Source organism: Tenrec ecaudatus, chromosome 2, assembly GCF_050624435.1.
Source record: "Tenrec ecaudatus isolate mTenEca1 chromosome 2, mTenEca1.hap1, whole genome shotgun sequence".
NCBI lineage: Eukaryota > Metazoa > Chordata > Mammalia > Afrosoricida > Tenrecidae > Tenrec > Tenrec ecaudatus.
In genome coordinates this window covers 2951406-2967988 of record NC_134531.1, presented here as the reverse complement: position 1 = coordinate 2967988, position 16583 = coordinate 2951406, and the positions used below count along the sequence as shown (strand labels likewise).

General features: G+C 54.2%; 1 protein-coding gene across 1 annotated transcript; it reads left to right on the top strand.

The window, feature by feature from the left end:
• Window positions 1–4912: 4912 nt before the first annotated feature.
• On the top strand, window positions 4913–5530 carry LOC142439291 (ret finger protein-like 4B). Its single transcript, XM_075541546.1, has one exon. It carries the CDS (start codon window positions 4913–4915, stop codon window positions 5528–5530), a length of 618 nt encoding a protein of 205 aa, XP_075397661.1.
• Window positions 5531–16583: the final 11053 nt, after the last annotated feature.

Sequence of the window (16583 nt, the reverse complement as noted above, 5' to 3'; positions counted from 1 at the left end):
CGCACCCCTCTAGCCCCTCCCACACCTGTGACTGCCTTTGGTCTGTCCTCCTCCGTCCCCACATCCTCTTCAAGCAACTCATTCTTACCCAGCTCTGGTGAGTGTGTGTGGCCACTCTCATGGTCCCCTCAGTCTACAACACACTCACTCACTCCTCCCACCTCCTCAGTCACCACCCAAGTGCGGCCTCCCGACCCCTGCTGTTTGCTTGGAACCCACCCCCGGAGGTCTCTGGGCCTTTCTCTGTCCTCCTCTTTCCTGACTTAGGTGCCGCTCCATCTCACCTAACCCGCACTCAACACACCTGGGACATCTACCCTTCCACCCATCTCTACCCACACCTGGCCTTCATTGTGAGGCCAACATAGACTTACATGCACACTCTCCACAGCACCGCTCACATGAGTCGCAGTGGAACCAAGCCAGACGTCACACACGAAGCCACGGATACCCAGATGTGGTCCACCCTTCCCAGGGGATCATCTTCAGCCCTAAAAAGGAGTTCACACTGACACCTGGGCCACCTGGGACAAACCTCAAACAGAGGACAAAGGGCCACAGGAGGTAGGATGTGAGCAGAGGACACATCAGGTTCAGTAGAACTTAGAAGATGGGACCTTATGCCACGTTAAAGCTAACATTCAAACTTATGTACATAAATAGGTGTTGGACAAGAGAGAAATGACCAAGATTACTAGGAGATTCCCTCTCTCATAAGGGGCAGGGAGACTCAGGCTGTGAACTCACCAGCTTTGGGTCCCGTCTGAATGTGGGAGCTGTGAGGCAGGTGGGCATCACATGCCATGCGGGGTGGACACTGTCCACTGCCCTGTCCGCTGCTCCTGTCAGCCTGCTTGGCTAGACTGCAGGCCCAGGAGGGCAGGGACTTGCCTGCTGTGTTCCAGGCATGACAGTGGGTTCTTAGAAAAGTCCACACTGAGGACATGTATCCCTTAGGTGCATGTTTATCAAGCAGCCCTCATGGGAGCATTTTATTGGAAACACCAAGGATTAGACAGAGGGGCCACCTAGTGAGTCCTTGGGACACAGACTGGAAACCTGCTTCTAGCATGATGGCAGCTGGGGAGCCTCCCCCCCCCCCCAACCCCGGGGACTTCTCTGCTGTCACACATGGGCAGTACCCCGTGGTTCTCAGCTTCCAGGGCAGAATCTGGGGCGGGCCAGGCTGCCGCTTCTCAGGACGCTGAAGGCGATGTTCCGTTCAACAAGGAGTCACAGCCTCTCCTTGTGAAGAGCAGACCACCCCCCGGTCCGCACGCCCTCGTCTGCAGCCCGGAAGACAGAGACTTCAACTCAGCTTCGCAGGGCCATAGCCCAAGCGGCTCAAGCTCCACAGGGTCAGGAAACCCCAGAGCGGCCCACTCCAGTAAGCCTCAGCCTGGAGGCGCTCAGTGCCGCTTCCTGGTGTCAGCAAGTCCAGCTTCTCCAATTAGGTGCTCGGAGGCACCCACTCCACAAACCAGCCTCCTGCTCTCCACACTGCATTTGCTGTGTGTTGGGAAGTCCCTCACTGTGCTCCATGCTCTGGCCCCTGGTTCTGCTGCCACTCGTCTGCTGGCACAGCTCTCGTCTAGGGCCAGGAGGTCCACTGTGCAGGGGTCTCTGTCTAAGGAGGTACTCCCCTCCTGGCTCTTGCTGGTCATGAGATCCCTCCTCCTGCTTCTCACAGGGCTCCTTTAGACCCAGTAGGATGCACTGCAGGGATTCCTGTTGGCAGTTAGTCCCAGGTGAATCCTATCAGTATCTCCCGCCCCCAAACACACCTTCTTCCCCGACCCACGTGGAAAGGTACTTGGGTGGGAGTGGCAGACTGGCTAGAAGAGCCCCTTTAAGGGTTTGCTGCCCTTACAGTGGGGACACCTGCTCCTTGACCTCTTTGCAGTGGGAGTAGGGTGGGGTCTGAATGATTGTATCCTTGAGTCAGAGCCTGCGTGCCTGATGGAGGGCGGATTCTGTGGTCCAGAGGCTAGCAAAGGCGGCCGTGTCGGCACTGGAAGTCACTCCTGAGGTAGGTGACCTGGTCGGTGACAGCCCAGCCCCTGCCCTGCCGCACTTGCTGTGGGCTTCCGTGTCAAGGTAAGATGGCCCCGCAGTGGGGGCTCCCCGTCCCTCTCTGTCTCTGAAGACAACCTCTCTTTGCCGCATGGTCCCTCCCGGAGGAGGTCGGAAGAGAGCCCCTCTTGTCCTAGGGCGGAGCTTTCTTCACCCCCACTCTAGACGAACCCCTTGGGGTTGGCATTTGAACACAAGCTGGTGGCCCGGGCTATGGCTTGGGCAGCTAACCACCCAGAAGATGAGGCTCGCTGCTCCAGTCCTCTGCCTGTCGGTCGTGGCTGGGTGCTGGGTGCTGGGAGCTGGGAGCTTCCTCGCTGGGATTCTACGTGCCAGCAGGGTTGCCCACAGTGAACAGGCTTAGGTGGAGCCCCCAGATAGGAAACGGACGAGACAGGAGTCGGCTGCCCACTTCGGAGGAAGGAGCTGCTGGGAATCTGACGGAAAGCCCGATGAGGAAGAAACCTTGCCTGAGAGAGTGCTGGAGGACAGAGCCCCGGGGTGGAGGGCCCTCCACGTGTGACCCAGGGGTCTGCTTCCTTGAAGTGGAGCAGACGCAGGTGACGTGAAGGGAGTGTGTGGGCGTGGGCTCTTCAGGTTCTTCGTTTGCCGATGGGGCACGACTCACGGTGAGAAGGAACAGCTGCGAAGGATCGAATCTTGGAGCGAATGAAGTATGAAGCATGAAGCTGAGAAAATGGGGTACAGAGAGCTCGACAGCCTGGGCTCCCATGAGAGGAAATGCCCTGCTTTTAGTCATCTTCAACTTTAACCTGAACTTGCGGGCAAGCCCTGGTGGTCTGTTCCACAGTGGGCCCAGGCCTGGCGCGAGCTGCTTCCCCATTGTCCGCCCACAGATGCCGTCCACCTGATCCTGCGTACTCCGTCTGGAGGAGCCGGGTGCAGAGTCCCCTTCGTGCCGTAGGAAGGAAGGAAAAGCATTGGCAAGGACGCCGTTGTTCCATCACCGGATCTCCAGCTGCATTTCTGTCACCAAATCTGTATTTTCCAACCACGGTTCTTCCTTTGTGTTTCCAACTTTGGTATTCCAATCGCTGAGAACGACCAATGCATCTGAATTGATTGCTTAATCAATTTCAGATTGACGACATTGGTGGAATGCCCTTTCTTCCGCACTAGCTTTTGATTAAGGGTTGCGCTGATAGGGTGATAGCGATCGCCTTCAGGGGAACGCAGTCACAGCACTGTGCTTCGAGATAGTCCGTGAAATGGCCTTGCTGGCCCTGAGTGCACCCCCACGCCTCTAGATGGGATCCTTCCGGCATCGCCAGTCAGGTGGTTGTATGGCTCCAAATGGCCACACCAGGCCGTGTCAGCTCGTAGTGCCTAGGGCTTCGTTGCATTTTAACCACATCCAATGGGCTCATCTGTCACCCGGGCCAAGTTCTGATCATTAGCACGTTTGGCCGCCATTTCTTCTTACCCCGAGTTGTGCCCCATCAGCAGGTGAACACCTCGAAGCCTCCACTGCGAGTCTGGTCGGCTCCACCCGGAGCAGGTGGCTCCTCCTCGGTCACATTCCCAGTGCCCTGGGCCCCCGGGGCCCCATCTCTGGCACTCTCTCTGACAAGGCTCTGCCTCCATCATCAGCCCTCTGGACTGGCAATGCCCCATGCTGTGCACAAGGCTACCTCCAAGGTAGCCAGCTGATTCCCTCTTGACAGCCCGTCCTTAGTCTGGAAGCTCTGCCTGAAACCTTTCTCTTTGGGTGACCCAGCATCACAGCCACACGCAGGCACCCCAGTAGGACGGACTGACAGACAGCATTTTCTAGTATTTCTTTAGTTAGTTGATAGGGATTGTTCTTTTTTCTCTCTCTCTCTAGGAAAAAAGAAAAAGCCTGTTTCATGCCACTAGTGGTTCCTGACCAGACTTACAGAAAGGTCTCTGGATCTCGAGCTGCCCCGAGTCACACAGCAGTGTTCGACCTGTCAGGCTTGCGGAGCCCCATGTCAGGCAGTCCCCCCCGCCCCCCCCCCCAGGTAGTACACAGTGGCTCCAGAAGCAGCTGGCATGAATATCCTGCACGACCCCTGTCGTGGGCCACCGTTTTGGCTTTGGGCGAGCTGACACGCCCATCGGGTTTGAGGGTTCAGGCCAATGACATTAAATACACACCACCTCAGGACGTGAATGCCCGTGATAGTTAATCCACACTAACCCCAGCCTGGCTTGGCTCTCTAACAATCCTTTAGAACAATATTTCATCCTGAGAAATTCTATGATCCTATAGGGGCCAAGCTCATTGGTCTTGCTGCGGGTTTTGCTAGTTCTTGTCAGGTGATGATTTTTTTCAGAGTCTGTAGGTCCCATAGAGTCACTTTTAAGTAGGGAGCAGCCTGGGATTGACGGCTTCAGACGTGGATACCCCTGATTCTCTGTCTGCAGGTGACAGCAAAGGGAGACCGTGACTCCTTGTGCAGATCCAGCCTGCCAGCCGCTCCTCTCGCTGACTCTCACCTGGATGTCCAGATCAGGTCAGCTGCCAAGGCACATTTCCTTTGTGGAAGTTCTCACTACCATCACCTGTCCGCTCTAAGCTCACCAGAGGTCTTATTCCATGTGATTTCAGGCACAGGGTGATCCGTGTTCCCTGTGGGCTGCTCACCTCCCAAGAGTGATGGCCATGAACCTGCAGCCAGAGGCCACCTGTCCGAGGTGCCTGGACTTCTTCGCTAACACTTACCTTCTGCCCTGCCTACACTCTTTCTGCCAGCGCTGCATTCAAACTTCCCTGTCCCCAAGAGGGGAACTGGTGTGGGTCTGCCCTGTGTGCAGAGCAGTCACCCAGACAAACCCTTTCCAGGGCTCACAAGGGATGGCAGTGGATGCTCCCGGCCTGCCCCAGGATCCTTCCCTGGAGGAAAGACCTTTTGCCCTTGAGGAGTCCATGAGGTTCCGAGAGGGTGTGACCCTGGATGCAGCCACTGCCCACTCCCTCCTGGTCGTCTCCCGTGACCTCATGAGCGTCTGCTGCGGGAAGGTCTTCAACCACCCCGCAGACGATCCCGGAAGGTTCACCGAGATACCCTGCGTCCTCAGCACCCCTCCCTTCCTTCACGGCCCCCATTACTGGGAGGTGGAAGTGGGAGAGAGCAGGGAGTGGTCTGTGGGTGTCTGCATGGAGTCTGTGGACAGAAATGGGACCAGCACTTCCGAGGACGTTGGCTTCTGGGTCATCAGCATGAGGTCAGGGGGCATCTACAGCAGCTCCTTCCCAGACCGGGAAATCCCTGCCTGGCCTGGCCTTCGCCGCGTGGGCATTTTCCTGCACGTGAACAAGGAAAGCGTCGTCTTCTTCGATGCCACCCATAAAGCCCTCATCCACCACGAGGAGGACATCCACACAGGCGAGGAGCCCTTGTGTGCCTTCTTCTGTCCAGAGGAGCCAAGAGAGGCTGACTTCGGCACTCCCATGACCGTCGTCTATCCGTGAGGCTCTCCGGGAAGTCAGTGAGACCGCAACATGAGCGATGCCACTCTGACCCCGGGGGTGGGGGACAGACAATACGCTATGCTGGAAATACCCTATTGTTGGTGTTTTATTCCCCTTGGCAGGATTTGTACCCGAATGACCTCCTGTAGATTTGGTAGCCGTGAAACTAACCGCTGCTGGGTTCTCTTGGCTCTCCCGCCCTCTGGCTCATTGTCTGAAAAAACAAGTGGTGTTACTCCAGGATGAGAAGCCGCGACCAAGAGGTCTGATTGGCCACCGTGGGAAACTCCAAGGAACAAGCCAATGTGGTGCTCGGGAAAGAGCCCGCAAACTTCCACGTTGCTCTCAGTGTTGACGGTTGGTGGGTTGTAGTCGGATGATGGTTGTGTGGATCTATTTTGGAAGCTTTGCACTGAAGAACCGTGGGGTCATTCGCTGTCTCTCGGGCTAGGCTCACTGTCACCGGGGAGAGCTGACAGGTGCAGCTGAGTGGTCTGATGAGTAGCAGGGAAGGCCCCAGGAGTCTTCTGTGATGACTGGTTCACGGGGACTTAGAGTACGAATTATTATTAAATTGTGTGCATTGAATGACGTATTGTTTCACGATTTCAATGCCCTTTGATAGTGTGAGACCTGATATTGCCCGAGGAGAAAGGAGGATGGAAACATAATATTCCATTTGAAGTTTATTTCTTTGTCCCAAGCACAGTTGTCTAGGGTTTCTCAGAAAATTGGGCTCAGATAGGCAGGCAGGTGACGGCCACTGGTGTTTTCCACTGCAAACCGTTCTTTACCCATTTCAATCACTGGCACATCCATTGCTGATCCACCTGGCACTGTCAGCTCATGGGCGGAAGGTCTGACTTCTCCAGAGAAGCAAAGGCACGGACCCTTAGCTCTCTGTGAGGTGAGAGGACATGGCTCTCGAAGGGACTCGCCCACTGGGAGGAGTTAAGCTCCAAGTCTGTGGTTCCCACGCTAGCCTGTAGGGTTCTCCTGACCAGCACGGCCCCAAGACAGCAGGCGGTGCCAGCAGAGGGGGAGGGGCCCAAGGCTGGGGAGTCACACAGGTTGGTAGACCACTGAGCACTCTCAGAATCTCTGCACACCAGTGGCAGGCTGCTGCCTGACAGCAAAGAACTGGAGGCTGAACTAGCCGGGTGCAAGGAGCCAGCCAGCTCACCCACAGGGTCTGTTGATCTGGGGAGCAGGACACACCTTTGTGGAGGTCCACTAGCCAAAGTTAAAAGTTCAGATTGCCTGTGCATCACCCCAGAAATCCAAATCCAAGCCCCTTAAAAAAAAGATATTTATCAACCGTAACAACTCTGGTCATACTCAGAAAGACCATTCACGCTGATCTTGAAACCTGGGATGCGCTCCTGCTTGCATGCTGAAGTGACCGTTGGCTTAAGAGGACTGTCTTCTCATGGCCATGAAAAGTCAATCTTCCTCCCGTGGGAGGAAGCAGAGCCCCCTTCTTCCTCGTGATGTCGTTTGAGCCCATCACGTTCATTCTGACTCCTGAGCACGAGGACTATAAGGGGGTAGGTCTGCTGCTGCGAGATGGGTCTGTCCGGAAACAGAGAGTGCGGTCCAATCCTGAGGCATCCGCACAATCAGTCGGGGTCTTGTCTGAGCCCGTGGGTGCAGCTGATACGGTAACCCAGCTCAGGGAGGGTCTCCTCTGCCACGGTCCCTCTGCTTCACAAAGTCCCCAGAGCCTCCTGAGGATGAGTGCAGAGCATGACCCGCCACTCTCTCTAAGGAGCATTCTGGCTGTCCTGGGTAGAGACCATGGGTAGAGAAAGGACACACATTCAGGTGGAGACAACGCCTGTGATCCACGGTCTCTGGGTGGTGCGGGTGGTTTGTGATTGGCCATTACCCAGACGCTGGTGTCTCACCACCTGACAGTCTCACAGAGGAACGGTGATTCGAAACCTCATCCCATCCACAGTTAGAACCGTTTTTTTTGTAAAACGGAGAGACCAGAACCCTCACAACTGGGCCGAAAGGTAACATCACGATAAGTGGAGGAAAGATTGAAATTGTCAAGGGTTTTTCTTGTCCGGATCCACAATCGGTGCTCAAGGAAAGAGCAGCCAAATGACCGAGAGCCTGTTTCATTAGGTACATCTGCTGCGGGAGGCCGCTAACATCTTTCTTGCTCTTCAACGCCCTAAAGAGGTCTTCTGCAGCAGATTTACTTAACGGCAACACATCTTTCCATCTCTTGACTGCGATTCCACAGGCGTTGACTGGATCCAAGCAAGACGAAATCCTCGATAACGCCGGCATTCTCTCCCTCAGTCCCAGTTTCCTAACGGTCCGGTGGTGAGGATGTTGGTCCTCTGCATTGAGTTGAGATCCACATCGAAGGCTGCAATCTCCAATCTCCATCAGCAAAGGCTTCAAGTCCTCCTGCTTTCAGCAGGCAAGGTGGTATCATCCGCAAAGCTCTGGTTCTTAATCAGCCTTTTTGCCACAAGAGTGGGATCACCTTTCTCCTGCAAAGCAGCTGGTGGTTTTGAGCTGCTGTCCCTGTGGTTAGCAGCACAGTGAACAACCATGGGGCCACCAGTTCTTCAGGCGGCCTCCTGGGTATTCTTGTGTCCAAGTCTCTAGACATCAGAGGAGTCCCACGGGCAGCCCTGGGACCTGCCACAGGGATCCGACCGCCTCCCCCCTCAGGGGGAGCCACTTGGCCCTCCCTTTTTGCTGACTGTCTACATCTCTGCCTGCTTTGGCACCCACCTGCTGCCCCATTTTTCTCATGTGGGCAACCTCCTGGGCCTTGGCTCCTCCCCTGGGTCCCCCCTTGTGGATTCACTGGAATGCTCCCCCCTCTAGCCCCTCCCACACCTGGGCCTGCCTGTGGTCTGTCCTCCTCCGTCCCCACATCCTGTTCATGCAACTCAACCTTACCCAGCCCTGGGGAGGGCGTGTGGCCACGCTCATGGTCCCCTCCGTCTACAACTCACTCACTCCTCCTCAGTCACCACCCAAGTGCGGCCTCCCGACCCCTGCTGTCTGCTTGGAGCCCACCCCCGGAGGTCTCTGGGCCTCTCCCTGTCCTCCTCTGCCCTGACTCAGGTGCCGCTCCATCTCACCTAACCTGTACTCAACACACCTGGGACATCTACCCTTCCAGCCATCTCTTTCCACACCTGGCCTTCATTGCGAGTCACAGTGGAACCAACCCAGATGTCACACACAAAGCCATGCATACCCAGATGTGGTCCACCCTTCCCAGGAGATCAGCTTCTGCCCTAAAAAGAAATTCACACTGCCAACTGGGCCCCCTGGGACGAACCTCAAACAGTGGACAAAGGGCCACAGGAGGCAGGATCTGAGCAGAGGATACATCCGGGTTCAATAGAACTTAGAAGATGGGACTGCGTGTTAAACCTAACATTGAAAAGTATGTACATAAGAAAGTAAATGTTGCACAAGAAAGAAATGACCAGGGTTTCAGATTCCCTCCCCCACGAGGGGCAGGGAGATGCCGTTGTGCCCCTCCTACTGAGGGAGGAGCTGCAAGGCGGTGCTGCCTCCAGAGGGGGTTCTGCAGGGGAGGATGGAGGTGGATCTGGAGAAGGTCCTGAAGGAGGAGTAGGGCCCTCTTCCTGAGCTGAGGGATGCCGGAGATCACAGGTGGATTCCAGATGTGCTGGTTGGCGCATGTCTGAGCATGGATCAGGAGTGGGTTGTGCAGGGAGGTCTCCAGCGGGGTCTGGAAAGGGGTCCTGAGGTGTTTGGGCTGGGGAAGCAAGAAGAGTCCACTCACACAAGGGCCTTTCCTGGTGACTCTCTGCCATGAAGAAGCCCAGCCCCGACCACTTCTCTCCTGGATGTTTCCCCAGACTGCAGCCCACCAGGGGGTGGGGGTGGGGGTGGAGGGGGTGCGCTGTGTGTGGTGTGTGTGTGTGTGTGTGTGTGTTGTCTGCAGTTCCTCCAGCTCAGGCCCCACACCAGCTTTTTGGGATGGTCCCTGTGCAGCCCGGACCCATGCCTCGCAGACGTGCCCCCCATGTGCCCACTCCTGTCCTCCTCACCCTCTGGGTCTGGCGCCGTGGGCTCTGGGTTCTCCAGCTGGGAGAGGGGCTGCTGGGCTTGGCTTGCTAGGTGTGAGCCCGGCATGTTCAGCTGAGCATACGTGGTCAGCGTTTTCAGGCGGAGGAAGTCTGGAGGCTCCTGGAAATCCTCCCAGTACTTCTCTAACCAGAGGGTCAGGATGTAGGTGATGATGCTGAGGTGGGAGAGAGCCAGCAGCATGAGGGGTCTGGCCTTCCCTCCACAATGCCCACCCACTGCATCCCTGCAAAGCAGGACCTCACCACCCACCCCTTACCTCTAGATTGCTACCACTCACCTAGCCCACCTTTCTCTGGCTGTCCTGGCCACAGGCTGGCAGATAGCTTCAATCCAAAGACCTTGCTTTCAATGGTTTGCCGAAGGCCATGACTTCCCTATCTCCCCTCCCCTCTGCCTGAGCAGAAAACCGACGGGGGCAGCGGCAGGTTGTGTGTGTGTTCACAGCAGGGCTGGCACAGTGAGTGCTCTGTGGATACCTTGTAACTTGAGACAATCGGGCCCTGTCCTCCTGGCCCAGCCTGGCTCTGCCTTCGGGGCTCCTCAGGTGGGACCTTGAGCCCCTGCCTGCAGCCTTGTTTTTGAGGGCATGCGGGCCTCTTCTTCCCAAGGACACTGCTCTCTCAAGGGAAGGACCCAGTCACCCCAGCCCCACAGGCAGGGAAATGCCCACGGGTCTCATCAGGCCGATTTGGGACCTGGGAACCTGGAGGGTCCTCTGTGGGGACGGCTCCCTCTGGGGTGGTTCTTAACCCCAGCTCCCATCTGCTCCCAGGTCATCCTGGCTCCATCCAAGCCCCCTCTGCCTTCTGTGTTCCTGCCCCAAGAGGCCTGAATTACCTCCTCAGGGAGATTCCATGTGTGGAAGCTTGGACTGGACCTGCCCACCAATCAACTGTCCCTCTCCCAGCCCCACACCTCCCATGGACCCAAGAGCCCCTTCCTCTCCACCGAAGCCCACCACTCTTTCAGTTGGTCCTGGACTCTATCCCTTTTGCCAGGGGAGGATGCAGCCATACCTGGAGGAGGAGGCAGGTGGGCATCACATGCCATGTGGGTTGGACACTGCCCACTTCCCTGTCCACTGCTCCTGTCTGACGCTTGGCTAGACTGCAGGCCCAGGAGGACAGGTATTTGCTGGCTGTGTTCCCGGCATGACAGTGGGTTCTTAGAAAAGTCCACACTGAGGGTGAGTATCTCTTAAGTACATGCTTATCAAGAAGCCCCCTGGGAACATATTATTGGAAATACCAAAGATTGGACAGAGGGGCCACCTACTGAGCCCTTGGGACACAGCTGTGGAAACCTGCTTCTAGCCAGATGGCATCTGAGGAGCCCCCCAAGGACCTCTCTGCTGTCACACAGGGGCAGCACCCCATGGTTCTCAGCTTCCAGAGCAGAATCTGGGGTGGGCTATGCTGCCGCTTCTCAGGACGCTGAAGACATTTTGTTCAACAAGTGTGTTATTCAGGGTTGACTGGAGAAACAAATTCATAGACTCATGTGTATACGAGAGCTTTATATCAAGAAAACATCCCAGCCCAGTCCAGATCAAGTCCATAAGTGTGATATTAGCCCGTATGTCCAATACCAATCTATAAATTCCTCTTCAGACTCATGCTGCACATGCAATGACGCTGAAAGAAAGAAGATCACAGACAGGGGTGGAAAATCTTGTGGATCCAGTGGGGGGTGGGTGGAAGCATCTCTGTACTGTCGAGGGTCTCCAGGTGGCTCCTCCAGCTCCAGGACTCTGTCTCCAGCAGTGTGTTCCATGTGGCTTGTCAACAGAAGTGTCTTTCAGGGACAGAGTGTGTCTGGCCTCCCATGAACTCTTTATCTACTTAGCAGCTCCAAATGAGGTCATCAAGCTGCGACCTGATTGACAGGCTAGACTCCACCCCTTCACTCATTAGTCTCAAGTTGACAACAGATGATGTAATGACCACAACAAGGAGGAGCAGCTTCTCCTTGTTAAGAGCAGAGTCCTCCTGGGGTCCGCACGGCCTCATCTAGAGCTGAGAAGACAGGCTTCTACTCAGCTTCGCACAGTCATAGCCCAAACCGGGCACCCCCAGGGCTGTGAGGTGCCCCTCCCACAGAGAGGAAGGGTCAGGGGAAGGCTCCTTTCCTCCCGTGATGAAGAAAGGGCACAGAGCAGGGACACCCCACCCCACCAACATTCATTTGATGGCAAAGCAAGACAGGCATGTTCCTTCCCTCGCCTTAAATGGGGTTTCCAGGAGATGCTCCATGGTCCAGCTGTTAGTGAACACATAGCGGTCCCAGGAGGGAGAAACACCCCACAGGACCCAGAGGGGCCAGACCCCATGGTTGTCAATGAGGGAATGAGAGACTCAGCATCTTTTGTTTTCTTTTTTTAATAAATCATTTTATTGGGCTCATACAACTCTTAATACAATCCATACATACATCAATTGAGTAAAGCACCCTTATACATTCGTTGCCCTCATCATTCTCAAAATTTGCCTTCCACTTGGGTTCCTGGAATTAGCTCATTTTCCTTTATCCCTCCCCTCCCCGATCACCCCTCCCTCATGAACCCTTAATCATTTATAAATTATTTCATCTTATCTTACACTGCCCAGCGTCTCCCCTCACCCACCTTCCTGTTGTCCATCCCCCAGAGAGGAGGTTACATGTAGATCCCTGAGATTGGTTCTCCCTTTCTACACCCCCTTCCCTCCCAGGGACTCAGCATCTTGAGGCCAATTGTAAGTGACAGGGACACTGTGGTGCCAGGTTGGCAGAAATCCAGGAAGGAGAACACCCACTAGGTGGAGACATGAGGCCACCGTCACAGACTGCTGGGGGCCTGGTCACTGGCTGAGCTCTTTTGGAGAAAGGTCTGGCTCTGGCCAACTGAACTTTAAATATGCTTGTCCTGGCCCCCAGCAGTCTCTGTCCTGGGGTCTGTCCTGAGTGGGGGAATCCCCATGTTAGGACACCAAGAAGGAGCTCACTGCTGCGCTGCTGAGAGGCCAGCAGAAAGGACTCCTGACCAGGTCCACCAGTGGAATCACCAGGCTCCCTTCTAGACTCTGAATGCCTACCTCTCCTCCATGCTGTCCCCATAACTGGACACAGTGCACCGTGGTGGTCAGGGTCTGTGTCAACTTGCTCTTCCTTGACCTGGAGCCTGACTCTCAGCCCTGACCTGCCTTCTTCCTCCTGTGGAAGTCCATATTCAGGCACAGGCAGTCACACCATCTACTCACCAGGTTACCTACCACCTAGGACAGCACTTCTCAACCTGTAAGTCGCAACCCCTTTGGGGTTCGAAATATCCTTTCACAGGGGCCGCCTGATTCATAACAGCAAAATGACAGTGATGAAGTAGCAACAAAAGCAATTTTATGGTTAGAGGGGTCACCACCACATGAGGAACTGCATGAAAGGGCCGCAACATTAGGAAGGCTGAGAACCACTGCTCTGGACACATCTGCCGGCGATGACCGCAGAGAAGCGTCCACCCCGTCAGCCCTTCATTGCGTCTCTCCAAAGATCAGAGACAGCTCCCTGCCACGAAGAGGCGCAGCCTCACGAACTTCTCTCTGTCTCTGCTGGCCTCTGCGCACCAGGAGGACTCTGGCCAAATGGCAGCTACGAGGGGCTATGGCCAGGGGCACTGGTCAGCGTCCCTCACTCGGGCCTGGCGGTGGATTGGCTGCTCCCGCAGCACTTCTGGCTCACTCGTGGTCCCCCAGGTCCCCAGGAGGGGACTCTCTGGGCTGCCCCTGCATGCGGGGCCCTATGGCACGTGAAGGCATCCCATCGGGAAAGATAACTTTTTAAATCTAGAGAAAACTACTACAACACCTAAATAAGATGCTACAAGTAACCCAATTAAAAAATGGTCACAACACCTGAATAGACAATTTACTAACGATGCATCCCGGTGGCCTTCCATCATATCAAAAATTGCTCACCATCCTTAGCTTTAAGGGAAATACAAATTTAAAAAGCGAGATAGCAGCTCCCACCAGAAAATTCAAAACCACGGGCAAAAACCAGCGATGGAGAGGATGTGGGGGGGTGAGGGGGGGTGGCGGCTGTGCCCTGGCAGAAGTGCAGAGCCAGAGTGCAGACAGAAGGGCCTCCTCAAGCAACCACAAGCACAGCCCTTCCTTCACCCTAATGTCCTATTCTTTTTCAACTAGTCTAATCTCTCTGCTGATGTGCTCAGCACACAGACTACAGTAGGACGATGCGAAAACACAGCCCTGATGCACACCTTTCTTGAGTTCCAGGCGCAGGTTCTGCATGAGTACAACTCAGTGGTCTAGAATCCCCGTTCTTCTCATGGTTTCCCCTAGTTTGTTATGGCCCACACAGTTGAAGGCCTTTGTGTAATCACCGAAAGCACAAGTAAACGTCTTTCTGGTGTTCTCTGCTTTCATCCAAGACCCGTGTGACATCAGCAGTGACATCCCTTGGCCCCCGTCCTCTTCTGAATCCGACCTGAACTTCTGGGCATCCCCTGTCAATGTGCTGCTGCAACCCTGTTGGATGATTGATTCACCTAGGATAGCAATGATCCTGTTCTCTCGTGTGAGTATTCTGCTGGGTCACTCTTCTTTGGAATGGGCACAACTCCGGGTCTCTTCCAGCCAAATTGTCCAGGTAGCTGTCTTCCAAATATCTTGGCATACATGCACGAGTGCTTCCATTGTTTCATCGGCTTGTGGAAACATTTCCATGGGTGTTCCATCAATTCCTGGAGCCTTGTTTTTGGCTGATGCCTTCGAGGCAGCTTGGACTTTTTTCGGTGCTCCTGGCTCTTCATCACATGCTGCCTCCAAAAATGGCTGAGTGGTTGAACGCCGACGCCTTATTTTTGGTAAAGTGACTTGTGATCTTTCCATCTTCTTTGGAAGCTCACTGCAGCGCTCACTGTTTGGTCCAGAGAATCTTTCAATATTGCAACTCGAGCCTTGAATGTTTTCTTGAGTGGTTTCCGTTTCAGATATGCTGAGAGTGGCCCTTCCCTTTGGGTTTTCGTACTCTTGCTCTTTGCACATCTCCTTATAATATTTTACTTTGTCTTCTTGAGCTGCCCTCTGATATTTTCTGTTCAGCTCTTTGACTTCATCCTTTCTTCCATTGGCTTTTGCTATGCTATGACTAGGAGCAAGTTTCAGAGTCTCTTCTGAAATTAATTTTGATCTTTTCTTTTTTCCCTCTCTTTTGAACGACCTTTTGCTTTCTTTGTGAATGATGCCCTTGCTGTCCTCCCACGGCTCACCGGGTCTTCTGTCATTAGTGTGCTTGACGTGGTCTCAACATTCAAGGTCTTATTTTGGCTTTCATGGACTTGTTTGAATTTTCTCAACTGCTGAACTTACATATGAGCAAATGATGGTCTGTTTCACAGTCAGCCCTGGCCTTATACTGAGCTTTGCCGGCACCTCTTCCCACTGATGTAATCAACCTGGTTGCTGTGTTTTCCCTTTGAGGAGTCCACGTGTACAGTCACTGCTCATGTTGTTGAAAAAAGGCATGCACTACGAACAGGTTGTTGGTCTGGCAAAGTTTGCCATGCCATGCCCAGCTTTGTGTCTGTCACCAAGGCCACATTTCCAAGTACTGTGGCCTCTTCTTTGACCCCAACGTTTGCATTCTCACCACCTGACAATTATCAATGCATCTTGACTGTGTGTTTGATCAGTTTCAGCCTGGAGACGATAGTTAGGATTCTTCAACTTCCACATGACTAGCTTTAGTGGTTAGTGCATAAACTTGAAAATAGTTACACGGAGTGGATTTCCTTATCTATGGGGACTAATGTAAACCTATCACAGACAGCATGATACTTCAGGACTGAGCTTGCAATGTCCGTTCTGGTGATGAATGCAAGGCTGTCCTTCTCAATGGTGTTATGCCTGGCATAACAAACCATATGCTTTCTGATTCAAACGTTCCTAACACCTAGACTGGTGAAGGGCCCTGGTAGTGTGGTGGTTACATGTTGGGCTGTGGTCCACAAGCTCTGCAGTTCTAACCCACCAGCCGCTTCTCAGGAGAAAGACGGGGCTTTCTACTCTGGCAGGCAGTTATCGATCAGGAAAGTCACAGGACCAGTTCCACCCTGTCCTTGTAGGGTCACTATGAGTCACCATCGGCTTGATGGCAGTGAGTCCACACCCAGAACGTCAGTCTTCATGCATCCAGTCCATTCTTGACAACTTCCAATGTTCCTAGATTCATACTTCGTACATTCCAGGTTCCAAGTATTAATAGCTCTTTGCAGCTGTTTCTTCTCATGTGGAGGCATGCCCCCCCCCACCCCCTCTCAGCAATAAGGGCGCAGAAGCTTTGCTCCATCCCTGCCTTTATGGCCGGCTCCACTTTGAGAAGGCAGCTCTTCTTCAGCCACATTTTAAATGCCTTCCCACCTGCTGGCACGGTCTCTGTTCATCAGGTTTTCAAGGAGTCTTCCTTCAGGAGTGCCCAGCCTACTCCTTCCTAGTTGTTCTTGGCTGGTTTGTGGCATACCAAGGACACAGCTCCCAGCATCACAGCAAGTCCCCACAGTGCGACAAACTGGCAGACAAGGTGGTACCAGCTCCACGCACGGCCTCTGGCAACGTTCTGCTCCTGTTCATTAGTTTTTGGTATCTGACCTGGTCTCTGCTGGCCATAAGATGCCCCTGATGGCTAATGCCTCTGATGTGAAGATAAGGGGACTACAATTCAACAACAGTCGTTTTCTGGGTTGCTTTCTGAAAGTAAGTGTTGAGGTGGGGGGATGCTGGCAAGACAGTGGCCTGGGAACCTGAGCAGTCTCCCTGTTTTGCTTGGACTTTTGGTGTCCGACGGCTGGATGCTTCCCAGCCTGGAGAAGCTGTTGGCTAAGTTTGGTGAGAAGGCTGAAAAGCATTTCAGAGAAAGTTTGTTAACAGACGTCAATAAAGCCCAACCTGCAGCCAGAAGGACC

What these genes read in the sequence shown, in the direction of transcription:
- LOC142439291 (XM_075541546.1), top strand. Translation starts at nt 4,913, where the DNA reads ATGGCAGTGGATGCTCCCGGCCTGCCCCAGGATCCTTCCCTGGAGGAA.